A 17,089-nucleotide genomic window follows, 5' to 3' on the forward strand; every position below is an offset into this window, starting at 1 on the left:
CGTTGTCAAAAATAACTGGTGACCATTCACAACTTTACTAACAAAGCCCTGAACATGACTTGTATGGAAGGCACTAGTTCATCACTCTAGTTACCTCATCGCTCATGATTTTTTTTTTTTATCGTTAACAAGCGCTTTACGAAGGGGCCTTAAATACCTCGTCACAACGACAATTCAGATCCCAACTGACGTTCGCTAACTTTACTAGCAAAGCCCTGTGTGAAAGGTGCAAGTTAACCCCTCCGCAGTTAGAGCTACCTCGTGTAACTGCGTTCTACGAGGCGGTGAAATATCGAGGACTATCTGAAGTTATCAAGAAATTAAGAGAATACTTGTGTTATAGACACCATTACAAGCGCAGGAATTGATCGAACGACACGACTGAATGATTTATGAAGACTAATATAGGCCATCACTCAAACTTTTAGCTTTAAGAAGTTAACAATTTTTTACATAATCCCTTACCTTGCCGCAATTTCCAACGGGTCCGGGCGAGAAGCTGGGATGGAGAGGGGTTCCACCTCCTCATTGCTGATTGGTTATATCTGTGCTCCCGTCTCTCACTATTGTCAGTCATTTGTTGTCACAAGAAAAGAGTGGCGGTGATAGGTCTAGGTCATCGGACTAGAACACACATGTCCAAAGTCCGGCCCGGGGGCCAAATGCGGCCCTTGGTCAAATTTCATCCGGCCCCCAGCCTCTGTCATAAAATCAATAATGTCTGGCCTGCACAGAGACTTAATAAATTGGTCAGCAGTACTGCTACCAGCATATGAAGTAGCTTACACACTTAATGCTGCTACGCATTTACCCACTAAAAGGCAGCAGCACTCTAAGCAACATTACCCCGTGTGACCCTTTACTCCCAATTTTCTAAAATGGCGATAATCAACAAAATAAAGAAAGTTGACTGTGACGGTCGACGCTTCAAGGATAGGTGGAAATTGGACTATTTCTTCACTAAAATACACAACAACTGTGTCTAACTCATTTGCAAAGAGACAGTCGCCGTTTTTAAAGAGTTGAATGTGAGGAGATATTACCAAACAAGACACGCTGACATGTACGACAAGATTACAGGGAAGATACGCAGCGAGAAATTGAAGCAACTTGAAGCTAGTTTAGTTTCACAGCAGCAGTATTTCGCAAAATCCCAAGAGTCGAAAGAGAACGCCGCAAAGGCTAGTTGCGAGATTGTTGAAATTATTGATAAAAAATAATAATGACGCAAATGTGACACACAGAATGGCCTGCTAAAATTTGCTTAAATATATTGTTCTACGTAAAGGACGTCCCCCCACATTTTTACCTCACCAAATCTGGCCCCCTTTGCAAAAAGTTTGGACACCCCTGGACTAGAGTGTAGTTTTGAACATGCACTACGGTTTTGAAGTTAACGGTTTCACTCGCTCGTTGATAGCCCCCTCCGCCCCATTTTTTTCTCCTCGGATCTACGTGATTCAGAAGAATGACCCATTTTGATTTCAAAACGGCGAAATTTTGCCAAAAGGTGGTAGGTTTGCATGCCTGTTACATTTATAACATTCAGATATTTTTTAAAAAAATCAATTTTTATAAAACAGATAGATTCCAAAGCATTATAACCCTTAATTAAAACTAGGCCACCCTAGTCTGGATAAAAAGGCGTGTCTAAAAAAGTGGGTTTTTAACAGTTATTTAAAAAGGCCTAGATTCCCAATGTTGGGGATTTCAGTGGGCAGGCTGTTCCACAATGTGGGGGCAGAAACTGCAAAAGATCGAACACTCCAGTTTTTAAGTCTCGAACTTGGAACTTGCAAAAGAAGCTGGCCGGGAGAACGAATTTTCACGTCTGGGTGTACCGGTTAAAAATCGAGAAGCAGCATTTTGAAGGAGTTGCAGACAATTAATAGAGGACTTGGGAAGACCAACTGAACACACTGAATTCTCTGGTGCAATGGAGTGCCAGAAGGAGAGGCTATGCATGAGTATCACACATTTCAGTGGTTTATAGGCAAAGGTTGACAGTGGCATAGCCAAAATGTCTTGTTTTTAGTCAGTTCTCCAATAAAGTTCTAAACAACTGATCAATCACTGGCTTTTTTGTGAGCGAAACCTAAAGTCTAAATAGATATTTAATCATTGAACAGATGGTATAAAATCAAAGGAGCAAACATCATGTCACTGAGAATATAAAATTCACTTCTTTTTTTTTTTTTTTTTTAATTAACAATCTGGTTGATTGCATTATTATTATTGTATTATGTAAACGAAAGTCTTGGGGCCTCGAGGGCTGCTTTGGGTCCTGGTCTTTTTTCTTACCTATTCAGCACAGTTTAACCAAGTTAAACTGGTTTTAGCGGAAACAAGAAGCACCTGACGGCAATCAACTGATTGCACTTGTAAGACACCAGATTGGTGAAAAGGTGCCCTTTTGTTGGGTTGGAACAAAACTCGCACCCACTGCAGCACTTTGTGAAATAGTTTGGCCACTTCTACATTTTATTGTGCTTCATTTGTATGAGCCTGCATCCACTCGTTTGTGAGCATGTGTACTGTTTTTTCATGTGACTTTTTCTAAAAGCGGTACGTGCACTGAGACGAGACTGTCCAGTGAGCTCGACGCATATGCCAACGCATCTGGATGGCAATAACCATCTCTAGTACATATTCAAGATTGGGGAAAAGGATTGTCACAATTGCATCAAGTTAGATGAAACTGCAAATTCTACACAGGCTCATTCTCTTTAATAGGCAATTAAAAATACGTCCATGCATGACTTGACAGACATTGAACACATTCCATGAGTCAGTTCAAAAGACAAGTTCAAAAATTTATCAGTAATTTTTTTCCTTTTAGACTTGGATCGTACGTGGCCACCCCAAATCTTTTTGGGTCTCTGGATTTTTCTTTCCTCAAGGCTTTTTAACTGGTAAGATACTGCTGCACTAAAAATATTTCCATTACATGCTTTATGGAGCATGGTGGTACAGAAGATGTCTGAAATGACAGAATATGCAGTGTTCTAAATGACTGAAGACCTCTTTCATATCTGGGAGTAGATCGACGCTAACAAAGGAATGCTTGAGGTAATCTGGATGTTCTAATATAGGTGTTCTCTCCTTTTTTAGCGGTCCTGCAGAATCATGCACGACGATACAATTTGCCCATTGATGAGCTGAACTTTCGCTTCAACATGGTGCCTGTGTACAGGGATCAGACCGCAGTGGCTGAGGCTCTGCGCAATCTCAACAGCAATGCTGAGCTTCCAATGGACTTGGAGGTACTGCAATGCCACAACATACTGTGCATGTACAGTACATATTTATTTGTTAAACTTAACATTACAAGGATTAAAATGCTTTAGTCTTTAGGGTATAGTTTTCAGCAAGATGAGTGATAGAGCTTGAGCGAAGCAAATCTAAACTGATTCGAGTGTTTACAGAATTGAGTAAAGACAAAGCTGTACAGTGGTTCAAATCATGGTATTATGAACACTTATTTGAATAGGAACAAAATAAGATTTAATTACTATCAGTGTCCAAACGTTTCGTATTTGTTGATACAGTTGCCAATACCTGAGGATGGTGTGCTCGTGCATGGCATGTTCATGGATGCGAGTCGCTGGGATGATGACAACATGGTGATTGAAGATTCATTACCTCGAGTTATGAATGCGGTTCTCCCAGTAGTGCACTTTGAGCCACAACAGAACTACGAGCCAGAATCTGAGCTCTACAATGCGCCATTGTACAAAACCTCAGCTAGAGCAGGAACTCTTTCCACAACAGGTGTGTATCTAATCCAGGATCCCCACTTACTGTGCCTACAAAATTGGCGAATAAACTTCTTGTTCTTCATTCTTCATTTTTCCTTCCCTCTAGGACACTCGACTAATTTTGTTGTGACTGTATTGCTTCCCTCAAACCGACCAAGTGATTATTGGATATCCAAAGCATCAGCTCTGTTATGTCAGTTGGATGACTAAATCTGTTCTAATTCAGGCACACTAATTTTTGGAAAATAAATGAAAGATTTACCACATTGACGTTAGTAACTTGAATTCACATTATAAGGAATTCTCACATATTGTCTCTCTGTTGTTGCACAGACTTTAACAGTGGTACTGAATGGGTCTACTCAAGACATACTGTCACAATTTGTCTAATGTTACTGAATCTATTTATGTCCTTATGAGATTTACAGTCACATGTCTATCCTAAGGCAATGGGGGAAAAAACAGTTCATGTTCAAGTTCATGAAAAATAATTGTAAAGGCAAGATAGTTGAGCAGACACTGTCGTTTATGATTATCAAGCGAGAGCACTGTATGGAGTGCTGATCATCAAATGTTTCCGCCACAATCCCAATGTGCAGCAGCTTTCTATTTGTGTCACTTAGGGCAAACACATTAAGTATGTGCAGTCATGTCAGTGCTATGACAAGGAACAGAAAAATACAGTCATTTTCATTCTATTCTAGTCTCCTCATAATGTCGTAAAAGTGGTGTGATATGAGGACACGTATTCATTGCTATAAATTGCTCAGAGGTAACCTGGCATGCCAGATTTATTGATCCATATATTTACTACGAATATATTCCACATGTCACTCTGGGAAAGATCCTATCGGAACCTTCGAAAAATGTATTCTTGCTGATTGGACGGTGGCTCTTCTCGTCACACTCGTTTCTCAACAAAAAAGGCTTTGAGTGATGTTCTTTGCTCTTCTTTTAATGAGGAAATTAAGTGTATTCAGGAAAAAAAAACAATTTACATTCCGCAATAGAATTAAAGCAGATGGCCGCTTCCTGGTCACGTCGGCACCTCTCGCCTCTTTCCCCTGATTGGCTCGCCTCACCATCAAAAGGCGACCAATCCACATTAAGCCACAGTAGGACGTATTGGTTTGCAGAAAAGCAAAAGCATCGTTTCCCATCAAAAAAAAGCTTTTCGTGATGTTCTTTCCTGTGCTTTTAATGCAAAAATTAAGTGTATTTCTGACAAAACTACAACTGTTTTGCACTGTGAAATTGTTTTCAACCAGATTGTTGCTTCCTGGTCATGTCTGCAGCTCTTTCTCCCGATTGGCTCGAACATCAGATGACTGGGCAAATGGTTGGACAGTTGAGGTTTGCAAGATGGTACTGGATGATGAATCAATGAATCAGGAAGTACCTCGTTGCTTGCAAGGCTAACTCAGTGGATGGTGCTATCCCATAAACTGCCTAAAAAGAGCAAGAATTAGAGGTGATCCCCCACTTCCCAAGAATTTGGTTTCCAAATTGTACAGTTTTAAGCGTGGTCAACTTTAGAAGTACTTCGACCTGCCCAGTCTAAATTTAAGTCACACTTTTACTATATTATAAATGTAAGGGAAACGTACCCCTGGTCTGGGAATTTGGCAAATTGTGCCTGAAATGATTTAAGTTTGTGAATGTGTTGTAAGTAAAGCCTAAACAATAAACCATGATCTAAAAAGTCTACAATGAAAATCAAGGTGCACAGAAATGCAGCATCTCAAGTACTTGGCTTAGAAAGGAGATACAGTACTCACTTACTGTATGCATAATTTTACTGCATCAAGAAGAAGTATGTGTAAATTATATTTCTATCAAATACTGTATGTCACATTAAAACATTACAGGGCTTATGTAATCAAGAATACTATTATTAATTTATTATTATCCGGGATATCATTCCGAAAGTGTTTGCAAACTGTCTTTTAATAGAAAAGATCAAACGCATGTTGGACACCAAACCTTGCGTTGGTGCAGTATTTCCTGACCTGATAAAAGCATTTGACACTGAAATTCTTCTGTCTAAATTAACCCATTTTAATTTTTCATTGGATGCATTTGAGTGGATAAAATCTTATTTAGAATTCAGGAGACGCCATGTCTCCATTAGCAGTGTCAAATCAACATTTCTAGATTTCCCTGTTGGCCTGCCTCAGGGGTCATTACTTGACCCACTGTTATTTTTCTTCATATCAATGACTTGCCAAATTCATGTGTAAACGTTGAATTTCAAATGTACGCTGATGATGCTGTCATCTTCACTAGTGCAAAAAATACCCATGACGCAACTTCTGCTCTCACATTAGCTGTGGTTCCTATAAATGATTGGCTCTACAAATCTTGCCTTCTACTAAACACAACTAAAATAATGTTTACAAAGGAACCTTTGGACATCATTCATTCAGGTGTATTTTTTGGAGGACAGGAACTACAAATAATCTCTGAATTCAAGTACCTTGGAGTGTCACTTGATTCCACACGGTCTTTTGAAAGCCATGCTAAAAGAATATGTAATACAGTGAAATTCAACCTGAACAATTTTAAACAAATAAGAGCTTTCATAACCCTGCTAGAATGTTTCTACACTCCGATTTGATCACACATTGAATATTCCATTACATGTTGGCAACTGGCAGGTGTAAATACATGCAGTAACATAGAATCATGCTACAAAGAAATCGTTAAAGGTCTTTGCTTTTTTTTTTTTTTTTTTTTTTTTTAAAGGGCTCACAGCGATTTCAGGACCAGGGCGTCCTCTAGAGGGGACTGTGAGGTCCCAATCAGAAAAACAGCCTCCAGTCACAATTCTCTCCCTGTAAAGGCCAGTAAAATTTGGAACAGTTTACCACTCGCCATCAGGGAGTGTCCCACAATACGAGCCTTCAGAACTGCTATATAAGTGTAACACCATAACACCATAACTTAGCTCAAGCAGTGATTGAAAGTAAACCAGTCCTTCAACCACTGACTTTTAAGTTCTTAGTAACCTTTTGTACTGTGCAGTTTTATTGTAACCTTTTGTTCTTTTTTGTCTTTTTGTGTCACTTGACACGAGGGACTGCCGATGTAAATTAGCATTTTTGCTATAATCCGGCATATTTACATCTTTTGGCTGTGTCTAATAGTTCATCAGTGCGCACTGTCCCTATTAAATAAATAAATAAATAAATAAATAATAAAATTTTGTAAGGCTTGGGTGAGGACATAAGACTAGACACACATTTTCACTAGAAGTACAGTTTGATTTTTCCTTCAGAATAGACATTTATTAAATGACTACAATTCTGCATTGCAATTTCAATACAGTTGTTACACTGGAAATAATGAAACTGAAAACCCAGTGTCGGAGTAAATTAGATTACATGCCCGACCGATCTTAAACCAAATGTAGCAATATACCTCCAGTAAGGTTTGAAATGGGTAAAACAACAATAATTCAAGGTAGAAAAGGAAGACCAGAGAAATTAATACCAGGCATGGTATGGAATGTAAATCGAACATCTTTAACAAATCCAACACGCCAGATAGGAATTATGGCAACCAAATATTAATTTTTCATAAATGTTTCCAATGAAAATGTGATGGTCATCTTCGAGTGATTGTTCATTTCATTTATTGATGATTCATTTGTACTGACACTTTCTTTGCATTTATATCATAATGGCGGGAGTTTTCATATCTGAGACGTATCGTCTTTGTTTTGCTGATGTTGAGAGATTTTAATTGGTTTAGAACATCACTATCAGCTTCACCCTATTATCACCCGTCAACCTTACCAGCTTTTTTTTTTTTTTTTTTTTTTTTTGCTCTACTGTTCTATAAAACTGTTTTATTTGGACAACCCAGTCTGCCCTTGAACAAAAATGGATTTGTTATGTTTTGGTGTTTAAGTACACTGGTATAGGGTAGGGTTTATAGCAATCCAATATCTTAATAGTAAAAGGTCTACTGGGATTAAAACAAGGTGAATTCTGGCTATCAGTTTAATGATGCTTCCATGTCAGGTGACGATGTGTACGCAAGTGTGGTTGTGCTTGCATGTGTGTGCATATTGACTCTGCAAAGCATATAATCTCTCAGAGGCAGGTGTATCTTCTGAACAAAGGCCACAATGATTTCTTCCTGTTGACCTGGTGCCAACACCATCAGATGAAGCCAACACTATGGCAGCGTGACGGGTATGTTCAAATGGCTGGCTCTCTGACTTTTTACTCAAATAAATCTTGACTTCGAAACCTCAAAATTCACTTCAATTGCTCGTCCATCAGTCTACTAGCCAGTCCATACAAAAGAAAATGAAGAAAGGACAGAAATCATTTATGATTTTTAGTCATGCTCCATATGCATGAAAATATTTTAAATATAAATATTTTCAATGCGACCGAACATGCATCTAAGAACCATTGTCCAAAACTAAACTTCATGGTAACTCATCTAAAACAATTGAAATAGTATTTAAGTAATGTTTCACAGCAGTCACCGTCTCTCAAGACAAATTCTTGGCGAATAGGAGCACAATTCCTATAGGACTCGAACACGCACGCACGACGCGTCCAGCATCCACTTGAAGGCATCGGGAGGGAGGTTTCCACACACCCCACACAACGGACTTGTGTCTACCCGTTACACTTGCACGCTAAACTAATAATTTATAAATAGACATATTTCTAAAAATCCACAAAAATACACCCTCCGATGTTCTCTATATTCTCAAAACTCAATACTTATATAAAATGTAAATAATAATAATCGTTAACCTCATAACATAACAGCCTTAAAGCCTGTATGGCCGCTCTCCTGTTCGGGGCCACAGGCAATATAGGAATTAAATGCATTTGTATTTGTTTGGGTGAAGATCACGATCTACTAATCTAAAAAATCTATATATATTGCATGTTATTCATGATTTTTTTTTATTGCGTTATCTAAATTATAATAAAAACAAACCCTGCAACAGCATAATAAAACGAGACACTACCACAGTATTAAACACTTAAAAACAAGGAAGTGCAGTGTGGCAGTAAAATATGTATGAGTGGGTTAAATACATTACAAAAAGCAAGGTTGTACTCTCTTAAGTTTTCACATTACTACAAACGGAAACCATGGAATGATCTCAACTAGAAGCTGACACTTTTTCGGGATTCCCTCTGTTGACAGATGTGAGTGCATTACATTATTAATCATAGGACTGGGCTAAAGTAGGAGTGCAAGTCACCAAGAGTGGGACTATGACGCCAAGTTTCACTCCCAGTGACGTTCAAGACACTACTCTTCAAATCGACTATAAATATTTTCCCTTCTTACAACTACATGTGTCACATGGTGGAAGTTTTTTTTTTTTTTTAATTCTATTTTGGCTTTGTGTTGTGTTGTTTTGCAATTTAGCTTTATTTGTAGTCTTTAAACTCCCACTCTGACTCCAATTAGAACACTAATGCATGGCACCTGTAGGTCTCTTACCATTCCAAACAGGCAGAGGATAAGCCAATGAAAATCAGAGATCACACCATTTGAGCCAATCGGCAGCCGACGGGTGGGACTGTCGAACGACCCTATAGGTTAAGAGGCACAGGTGGATGACCATACAGGGAGGAAAAAGCCAAGGCAAGAGGAGAGGCAGCAATGGCAAGGCAGACCACGTGGAGGCCTTGTCTGACATGAGACAACCGCAGTGGCAAAGCGAGAGGCTCTGCCTGGGCTGTGAGTACCGGAGAAATAATTGTGGCATGCAGCTGAGCGAACTTACCAAGACGGTGATGTCTGATACTCGCAACCACGTACTGCTGTTTGGTATTTTGTCGCCGCAGACTTGCCTTCGGTGAAGGGAGTCAACGGGAGCTGTAGCCCCCACGAAAGACATTGGACTCCACGACCACGGCAACCATCTCCAGCGCCCCCTCTTAATGACCCTAGTTTTAAGTTTTTTACTTAGGCCTTTTTAATACTTTTACTTTCACTTGTTTTTATGGAGTTTCAGCAGAAGAGCTGTTAAATAAACATTGTAACTTGTAAAGAAAGCCTCCAGTATCTCTTTGGCCGCACAGCGTTTCTCTCCACCCAATATTTCACAACTTACAAGAGGTGTGTAGAGTAGCCAAAAATTTAACTCGAGTAAGAGTAGTGTTGCTACAAAATATTACTCAACTAAAAGTTCGTCACCAAAAAAAATGTACTCAAGTACAAGTAAAAAGTATTTGGTGAAAAGAATACTCGAGTAATGAGTAATAGTGTAACTGCAAATTTTTTTTTTTTTAACGTATATTTTCTGTGCAGTTATTTATATGAACTGTTATTATACTGTATTATAACATATTACATAACCACATTAAGCCAAAGAAAGATGACAACAAAAAATTCTGGCGAGAGAAAAAAAATCTACAGAAATTAAGCATTATTCGTTCAAAGAGCATGCGTGCCCTCTAGTGGAGATAACATGATCCCTTCATAATAGAAATTATCTCATGTTTTCCGTGATCAGTTGGTGTCAAAAACTGGGAGAGAGGTTAAAATCTGGACTTTTGAACCATATTGGCGTGATCAAAGAAGGGCAAGATTGAGTCTGATTGGTATAATGGAGTCATGTGATTTATTGCGTCGTCTCATTGGTGAAACTGGTTGAGCCACTGTTGGTGTCTTGCAAAAAAAAATAAAAAATAACACTGTACGTAGAATAAAAATGAAAAATGTAGTGACAAGTGTAGCCCAAAGTAGTGTAGTAAGAGTAGCGTTCCTTCTTCCCAAATCTACTCAAAAGTAAAAGGTATGGCTTAGTAAAACTACTCTTAGAAGTACATTTTTCTCAAAAAGTTACTCAAGTAAATGTAACTCGTTACTACCCACCTTTGCAATTTACCCATTCTGGCAGCAAATCTATAGAACTTTGTTTTCATCCATCAGATTAATTCACTTCCCCCGTGACACATGTACTAATCATTTTTATGTTTGCTTTTAAATTCAACAATAGGAGAAGCCAATCGCAAACATAATATACCCCAAAAGAGTGGGTGGGATGAGGGTAAGGGATTCTGTTTAAATTTGGCTGGTTATTGGAAAGGAATGGATCATCTCTCAGGGAATGGGATGGAGTCCCATGACAGCCTGTAGTCTGAAGTTATGTATGCAAGCAACGATTGTGTGCTACAAAATCTTGTGGGTCCCCGAAATTTACAAGCATGGAGGCAAGCAGTTTCTGTAACCCACTTCATGTGAAGTCCTTGGACACTGCCTCAATAAAATTTGGAGCGGACATGAGAATGGTGAAGGTACAGATAATGGAGAAGAGCGAAAAGGCCACGAGGCATAAGCGATCCACCACTGCCGCTGCAAACTTCCATTCACTGCAGATGGCCTCTCCCTCATCCTGCTCTCTGAAGCGCCTGGCAATGTATTGTACTTCTTCCAGGATCCGAGACATTTCTGGGAGCTGCTCCAGCAACAAAGTCCTTGTCTGCTCTGTGTTAATATCAGCCGTGGACAAAGTAGTTGGGTTCCTGTCGCTGCTTCCACCACTGCGACCGCACATCACAACACTTGGATCAGCGCTCGGTGGGAAAGAAGAGTTGTCTGTTACCGTGGAATGATATCCCAGGTACAAGTTAATGTTCCCATTAGTGTTAGTAGACTGGGTGGAGGCCTGGCCTGGTATCGGGCTCATCTGAATGCTATTGGTACTGGTGTGGTGGGGAATTGCCTGAGGATACTTGTCGGCTAAGCAAATGCCAGACTGACCACTTGTTTTTTTTTCCACTCCAGGCTTCTTCATGCGCAGGAACCAAGCGCACCAGTTGAGAAGAATAACTTGAACCTGTATCGAGAAACAAAAAAAATAAAACATCACTAATTACATTGGGGTACAATATACTTCATATCAAGACAATATTTGATTTTCAGCCATAGCCTTTGGGGTTCTCCCTTCTGATCAGAAAATCATCGAGGCCAAAAATCCTTAATGTAAAACTAGGTCACTATTTACTGTATGTATTGTAGTACCAAATAAAATGTCTTAAAACATTTGGCCTTTATTTTTCTATTTCATTTTGACTATTCTTTCTCCTTATTTTCTATCAGTCTGGATACCTTGGGCTGTGATATCACATTGCCACTCACATGTCAGTCTTTGTATTGTGGTAGACACCTGGTTTGAAGGAGACTCACCATTGTCAGTGCCAATATCGTTATATGTGGTGTGATAGCATACTTTCTAGGAACAAATGGTCTTCACTTACCCACTTGGGCATCTTCCCTCCTTGTGGGTCGTGGTGGTGGAACTGTAGAACCAGAACTGTTACCACCACTGATAAACCCACTATCATCATTGTGCTGGCAAAGTACTGAGCTTAAAGAACAAACAATAAAAACAAAGTTAAAATCCTGTAGATCTACGGTACATTCCCAGGTTGCCAATGTATGTACAATGTGCATTAGATTGAATGAGAATGTGTGAGAAAGTTTTCAATTATTTAAATGTTGAACTCGATCAATGAGATTCTTATTTATTTCAATGAAGAAAAATGAATTGAGATATGACTTCTTTTTTTTTTTTTTTTACGAGCGGGGTCAATCTGAGTATACCAATGTATTTTTATAGTGTGCATGCCTTCTTTTATAGTGTTTCTGTGTGTTTTAAGTATTTTGACAATGTATTTGTATTGCCAGAACCAATTGATAACCTTTAAAAGTAGACCCTGTTCATTTTTGAAGAAGCATAAGTGAGAAACATGCAAATTTTGAAGGGGTTGAACATTGGTCTCCCCCATTATAGACCTTATAGTCTTCAGGCCTCTATCTTATGTTGACATAAGTGTCTTGGAACTTCCTAGTTTCCCACTGGTGTAGTTGCTTTAGGACAACAGTGCAATAATAGCTCATTTGCTAACCATCTTTCCTGCCGTGCTTTGTTTGTTGTAGCTTCATTAACAATTTAAATCACCAGGGAGGTTACTTTGATTTGTTAAACATTACACAGTAACATTCCCATAACAAATGCACAGGGACATTTCAGCAGCGACTAAAACCCTGTCATTGTGATTTGTACATACTGTATGACAGAAAAACTTTCTCAAGGGGAAATGCAACTTGAAGCTTCTTTTACATAGCTTTGATAGAGACCCCGAAGATAAAGTGTATCTGAAAAAGAAATTATGTTTTTGACATTGACAAATTGGAAAAAGCTGATTTGATATACATATGATCTCTGTTAAAACATGTTTTATGGATCACTCATCACTTCATCAAAGGGAAATGGGAAAGACTGCTATTCACATTCTATTGAGATTTTTTTTTTTTTTTTTTTTTTTTTTTTTTTTTAGAATTTTAACTACCTATTAAGTATAACTTATTGTCTGACATAATATCAAAAGTAAAGTAGAAATACATCTTACCAATCAGAGGAACAGAGTCTGATGTAGCAGGCATTATCTCTGCCACCAGCAACATGAACACAGTTAGAGACAAAAGCACAGTAATGCCTGGAAAAGAGGAGAGGATATACTTATGCCTGTCATTGTGACCCTAAAAAATGAGTTTCTTAAAAAATAAAAATGTGGCAAGTATTCGGGATTTATTTTGGAATTCTTGACCTGTGCAGATGTTTTTTTTTTTAAATAGCTTTTGGTTTTAGTAAATGTCACTTCCTAGTGTTGCAAAGACAATAATTCAGGTATTTACAATCAATGAAATATTTTGAAATGGTTTTGCGTAACAATTTGGAACTGTTGTCATTAATGGGTTTGATCAGTGGTAGAGCTTGGGGAGTGCTTGCTGTACGGTTGCACCCGGGCCTCAAAGGCTAGGTTCATACTACAGGTCTTAATGCACAATCGTGTTTTTCCGACTCGAGTCATGTATTAACTTGGCGGTCTGAACGGGACAAGTCGCATAGAAGTGGACCATTTCAAATCCGATCTGAGTCACTTTCATATGTGGTTCAAATCCGATCTGTGCCACATTTTTTCAGAATGTGACTTGCGGTCTGAACTGTCAAGACTCCCAAATCGGATTTCATGCAGGAATTACGTCAGCAAAGAAAAAGAGGCACGGAGAACGGCAGCCATGTAGGCATTAGCACCTAGCATGAACTCTGCTTTAAAGCACGAAGCGGGCTTGACCACAGTTATAAAAAAATAAAATGAAGATAAGAATAAGCCTCACAATTTTCGATTTTCATTCTGTGCGCCGAATGAGCAATATTTCATTATTGCGCGCATGGCCGAGTCGGGGCAAACTGACGCACCCTCGTCATTTCACGCACACACGTCAAGGCTCATGTGCGTGTGTGCGTGTGTGTGTGTGTGTGTGTGTGTGTGTGTGTGTTTGTCTTTGCTACATTGTGGGGACCAACACCTGACAGCCCAGTCATAGTGTGGGGACCAAAAAACTTGTGGGGACCAAAACCCTGGACCCCACAATTTTTATCATTGATATAGTGATAAAATGACTAGATAGACGTTCTGTCAAAATTTCAGCGCTTTACCCACAATACACGAAAACCAACTTTTTTGTGTGAAGTGTGTGTGCTCAGTGCTGCCCCTGTAGACAGAACATGGTACTGCATCTACACACAGTTACGCACACTTTCACACACTTGTCTTGTTTTTATGCCATTGTGTGGACATACACAGAACAAACTTGTCTTGTTTTTATGTCATTGTGGGCACACACAGATCACCCAGTTTTTGATCTGTTGTGGGGACACATTGCGCAACTACAATAATACAAAAATCCCTCTCAGGTAAAAGCTTTAATATATACAACACTTTGAGTTATATAAATTATGTGTATTAAAACTTATACATTCATTCACAAGACACCTTCGCGTTTTTTAACAAACTTTTGCGGATCTTTCCCAACAGATGAAAGCGTAAAATGATCCAATTTTTCAAGCCATGGGTGAAAGGTGTAGGTGGTTCATTACCATTTTATGCTTATGAATACACGAGATGATATCTCGAAAATGTTTCATGCACATCTCAACGTTTATTCAAATAACTAGTCAGTTTTACCATGTTTGGAGTTTACCTTTAATTCTGAATGAAAACTGATCCTTTTTGGAAACTGAGAGCGTAAACAATCGGAAAAACGATGTTTCCTTTATCCTAAATTTGCTAACCATCTAGGATTTTAGAAGTTTTAGGAAGTTTGAAATTCTCAAATTCTGTTCAGTGACGGACTTTAAGCAGAAGCACTTATTTGGATTTTGTTGTTTTTCAATGTCTTAAATTAAAATGTTCAATCTAAACTCACTGAAGCACTTCATTACGACAAGCAATTTCTACAAAGTATGGCATCAAATGCGATGCAATGAAAAATATGGGTCCTAGATTTTGTGCTGGTGCATCCAAAAAAAAAGTTAGGCTCACCAATGCAAGCAATGCAAAACGTGTGGAGCCCTGCCTCACAAAACATTCAGATTTTCCAGACTGGCATCTTTTCCTACCACTGGAGCCAACTCATAATGTGATCAGTTGACAGCTCCACCTCTCTCTTCACCCGAGCGTCCATGACATTCAGCCGCAGGCCTAATGACACGACTACAAAGTCATTAATTGAGCTGCGGCCTAAGGTGTCCAGGTGCCAAATGGACATATGGACTTCTTTATGCTTAGACATTGTATAAATATTGATATGCAATGAGCGCAGATTTCCAGGCATTAAAAACCACTCAGGAGCTGATCTGGGGGTGTTTGGGGTTACTCTCAATCATGCCCCTCCGGGTCTTGCTGTCATTCAGGTGAGGTCAGGTGTGGGGACACGTGCAAGGAAGACGCTTCGCTGCGTACACCCTCGCGCTCCACTCAGCGGCTGATCTCCTAGCGTAGGTCCGGGCGCCTTCCCGGCCCGGTACCCTTACATTCGCAAGATTCTCTTCCAGCTACTACACAGCACCCTCTGTTCCAGAGTACAGAGCCGGGATGAGAACAAGGTGCAGTGGAATGCTGCGGAGCTCCAAAAGTCTCCACAAAGCGTCTCTACTCACTGACTCCAACGCCTTCCTGAAATCGACATAGGCAGCTAATACTTCCTTCTCATATTCAAGAAGTCGCTCTGAAAAAACGCGAAGTGCTAGGATGCGGTCGACAGTGGACTTCTTTGGTGTGAGCCCAGACTATTCAGGACGCTGGTGATCAAGTAGCTGCTGACGTATCCTGTTCAGAAGTACATGTGTGAAGGCTTTGCCGGGCACTGAGAGGCGGGTGACCCTGTGGTGGTTGCTGGACTCTCGAATGTCACCCGAGCTCCAAACGGAGCAGATGAGTGCCTGCAACTCCCGCAGGGCGGCGTCGGCCCAGCTTTAAGCGTCTATCCGTAGACACCGCAGTTGCCTGGTGCACTCCCATCCCCCAACTGGCCAACAGCCTTTCGGACATCCTCAAGGGTTGGCACAACAATGTTGACCAGTGGGTCAGGCGTCAGACATGCAATGCCCTTGGCGGGGAGCTCTCAGCTGGGAGGCTCGGCCCCACGCAGCTCCTCAAAGTACTAAACCCAGCGCCACGGGGCGTCCTCTTCCGACAGGACTGTGCCATCAGCAGCTAGAACCACCGTGCAGCTTGGACGGGAGGCAGAGGAACGCAGCTCGTGGATGACTTAGAAAACCAGACGAGCGTCGCCGGAATGTGTGTCCTCCTGCTCCCCATGAACTGTGCAGATGGGCTTTCTCCTCAGCTGCCTGTAGGGCTCGGAATTGCGGTCAAGTCTTGCCTTGCGGCTCTCGTCGATGATGTTTAACGTCGCTTCCGAAAGCCCACTCCGATGGCCCCGGGCAACTTTGGGATGCTGTCACTAGCTGTCGCCCGGACACAGTCCCTGAAGCCAGTCCACATATCCTGCGCCTCCCCCACAACGCCCAGTCGCCCAAGCCATTCTGTCAGGTTTTTGGAGTGCGCGTCTGCCACCCGGGGGTCCCGCAGGCTTCCGACATCCAGCCGAATTTGGCTGGCCGTCGCGCAATGCGGCATGCCCCTAGCTGTAGCTTCAGTGTCGCTACCAGCAACTGATGGTCAGTGCTGAAGAACTGGCCACTCTGGAAGACACGACAGTTCCGTCCACGAGTACATGATCGAGCTCCTTCGCAGTTCGGCCAGTATTAGAATACCAGGTCCGTAAATTCGGCCTCGTGAACCACGACCCTCCAACCCGAAGACCGCGACTTACTGCAAAGTCGAGCAGCCTCTCGGAGTTGTCGTCACAGATTCCCTTGGGGACACGTTCCAGAGCTGTGAGGACCGAGACATGACTCCTAGCAGTCCCATGACGTACGAGTGACAGTGTTGAAGTCGCCAAGCATGATCCTTGTGTCTCTCTTTGGA

General features: G+C 40.7%; 2 protein-coding genes across 4 annotated transcripts in view; one reads left to right on the plus strand and one right to left on the minus strand.

The window, feature by feature from the left end:
* The window catches only part of dnah6 (dynein, axonemal, heavy chain 6), a 78,678-nt gene extending 73,677 nt beyond the window's left edge, over positions 1-5,001 (plus strand). For both annotated transcript variants that reach the window (XM_057843672.1, XM_057843671.1), the window contains exons 78-81: positions 2,840-2,912; positions 3,112-3,263; positions 3,549-3,771; positions 3,865-5,001. In XM_057843672.1, the coding sequence (XP_057699655.1) occupies positions 2,840-2,912; positions 3,112-3,263; positions 3,549-3,771; positions 3,865-3,968 (552 nt within the window). In that variant the 3' untranslated portion in view covers positions 3,969-5,001. The remainder of the gene's footprint in view (positions 1-2,839; positions 2,913-3,111; positions 3,264-3,548; positions 3,772-3,864) is intronic.
* A 1,945-nt stretch (positions 5,002-6,946) lies between these two features.
* LOC130920195 (neuronal acetylcholine receptor subunit alpha-7-like) overlaps positions 6,947-17,089 on the minus strand; it is a 79,206-nt gene continuing 69,063 nt past the window's right edge. For both annotated transcript variants that reach the window (XM_057843188.1, XM_057843187.1), the window contains exons 8-10: positions 13,163-13,249; positions 12,008-12,117; positions 6,947-11,586 (exon numbers count right to left, since the gene is read on the minus strand). In XM_057843188.1, the coding sequence (XP_057699171.1) occupies positions 10,984-11,586; positions 12,008-12,117; positions 13,163-13,249 (800 nt within the window). In that variant the 3' untranslated portion in view covers positions 6,947-10,983. The remainder of the gene's footprint in view (positions 11,587-12,007; positions 12,118-13,162; positions 13,250-17,089) is intronic.

Source organism: Corythoichthys intestinalis, chromosome 8, assembly GCF_030265065.1.
Source record: "Corythoichthys intestinalis isolate RoL2023-P3 chromosome 8, ASM3026506v1, whole genome shotgun sequence".
NCBI classification, from domain to species: Eukaryota; Metazoa; Chordata; class Actinopteri; order Syngnathiformes; family Syngnathidae; genus Corythoichthys; species Corythoichthys intestinalis.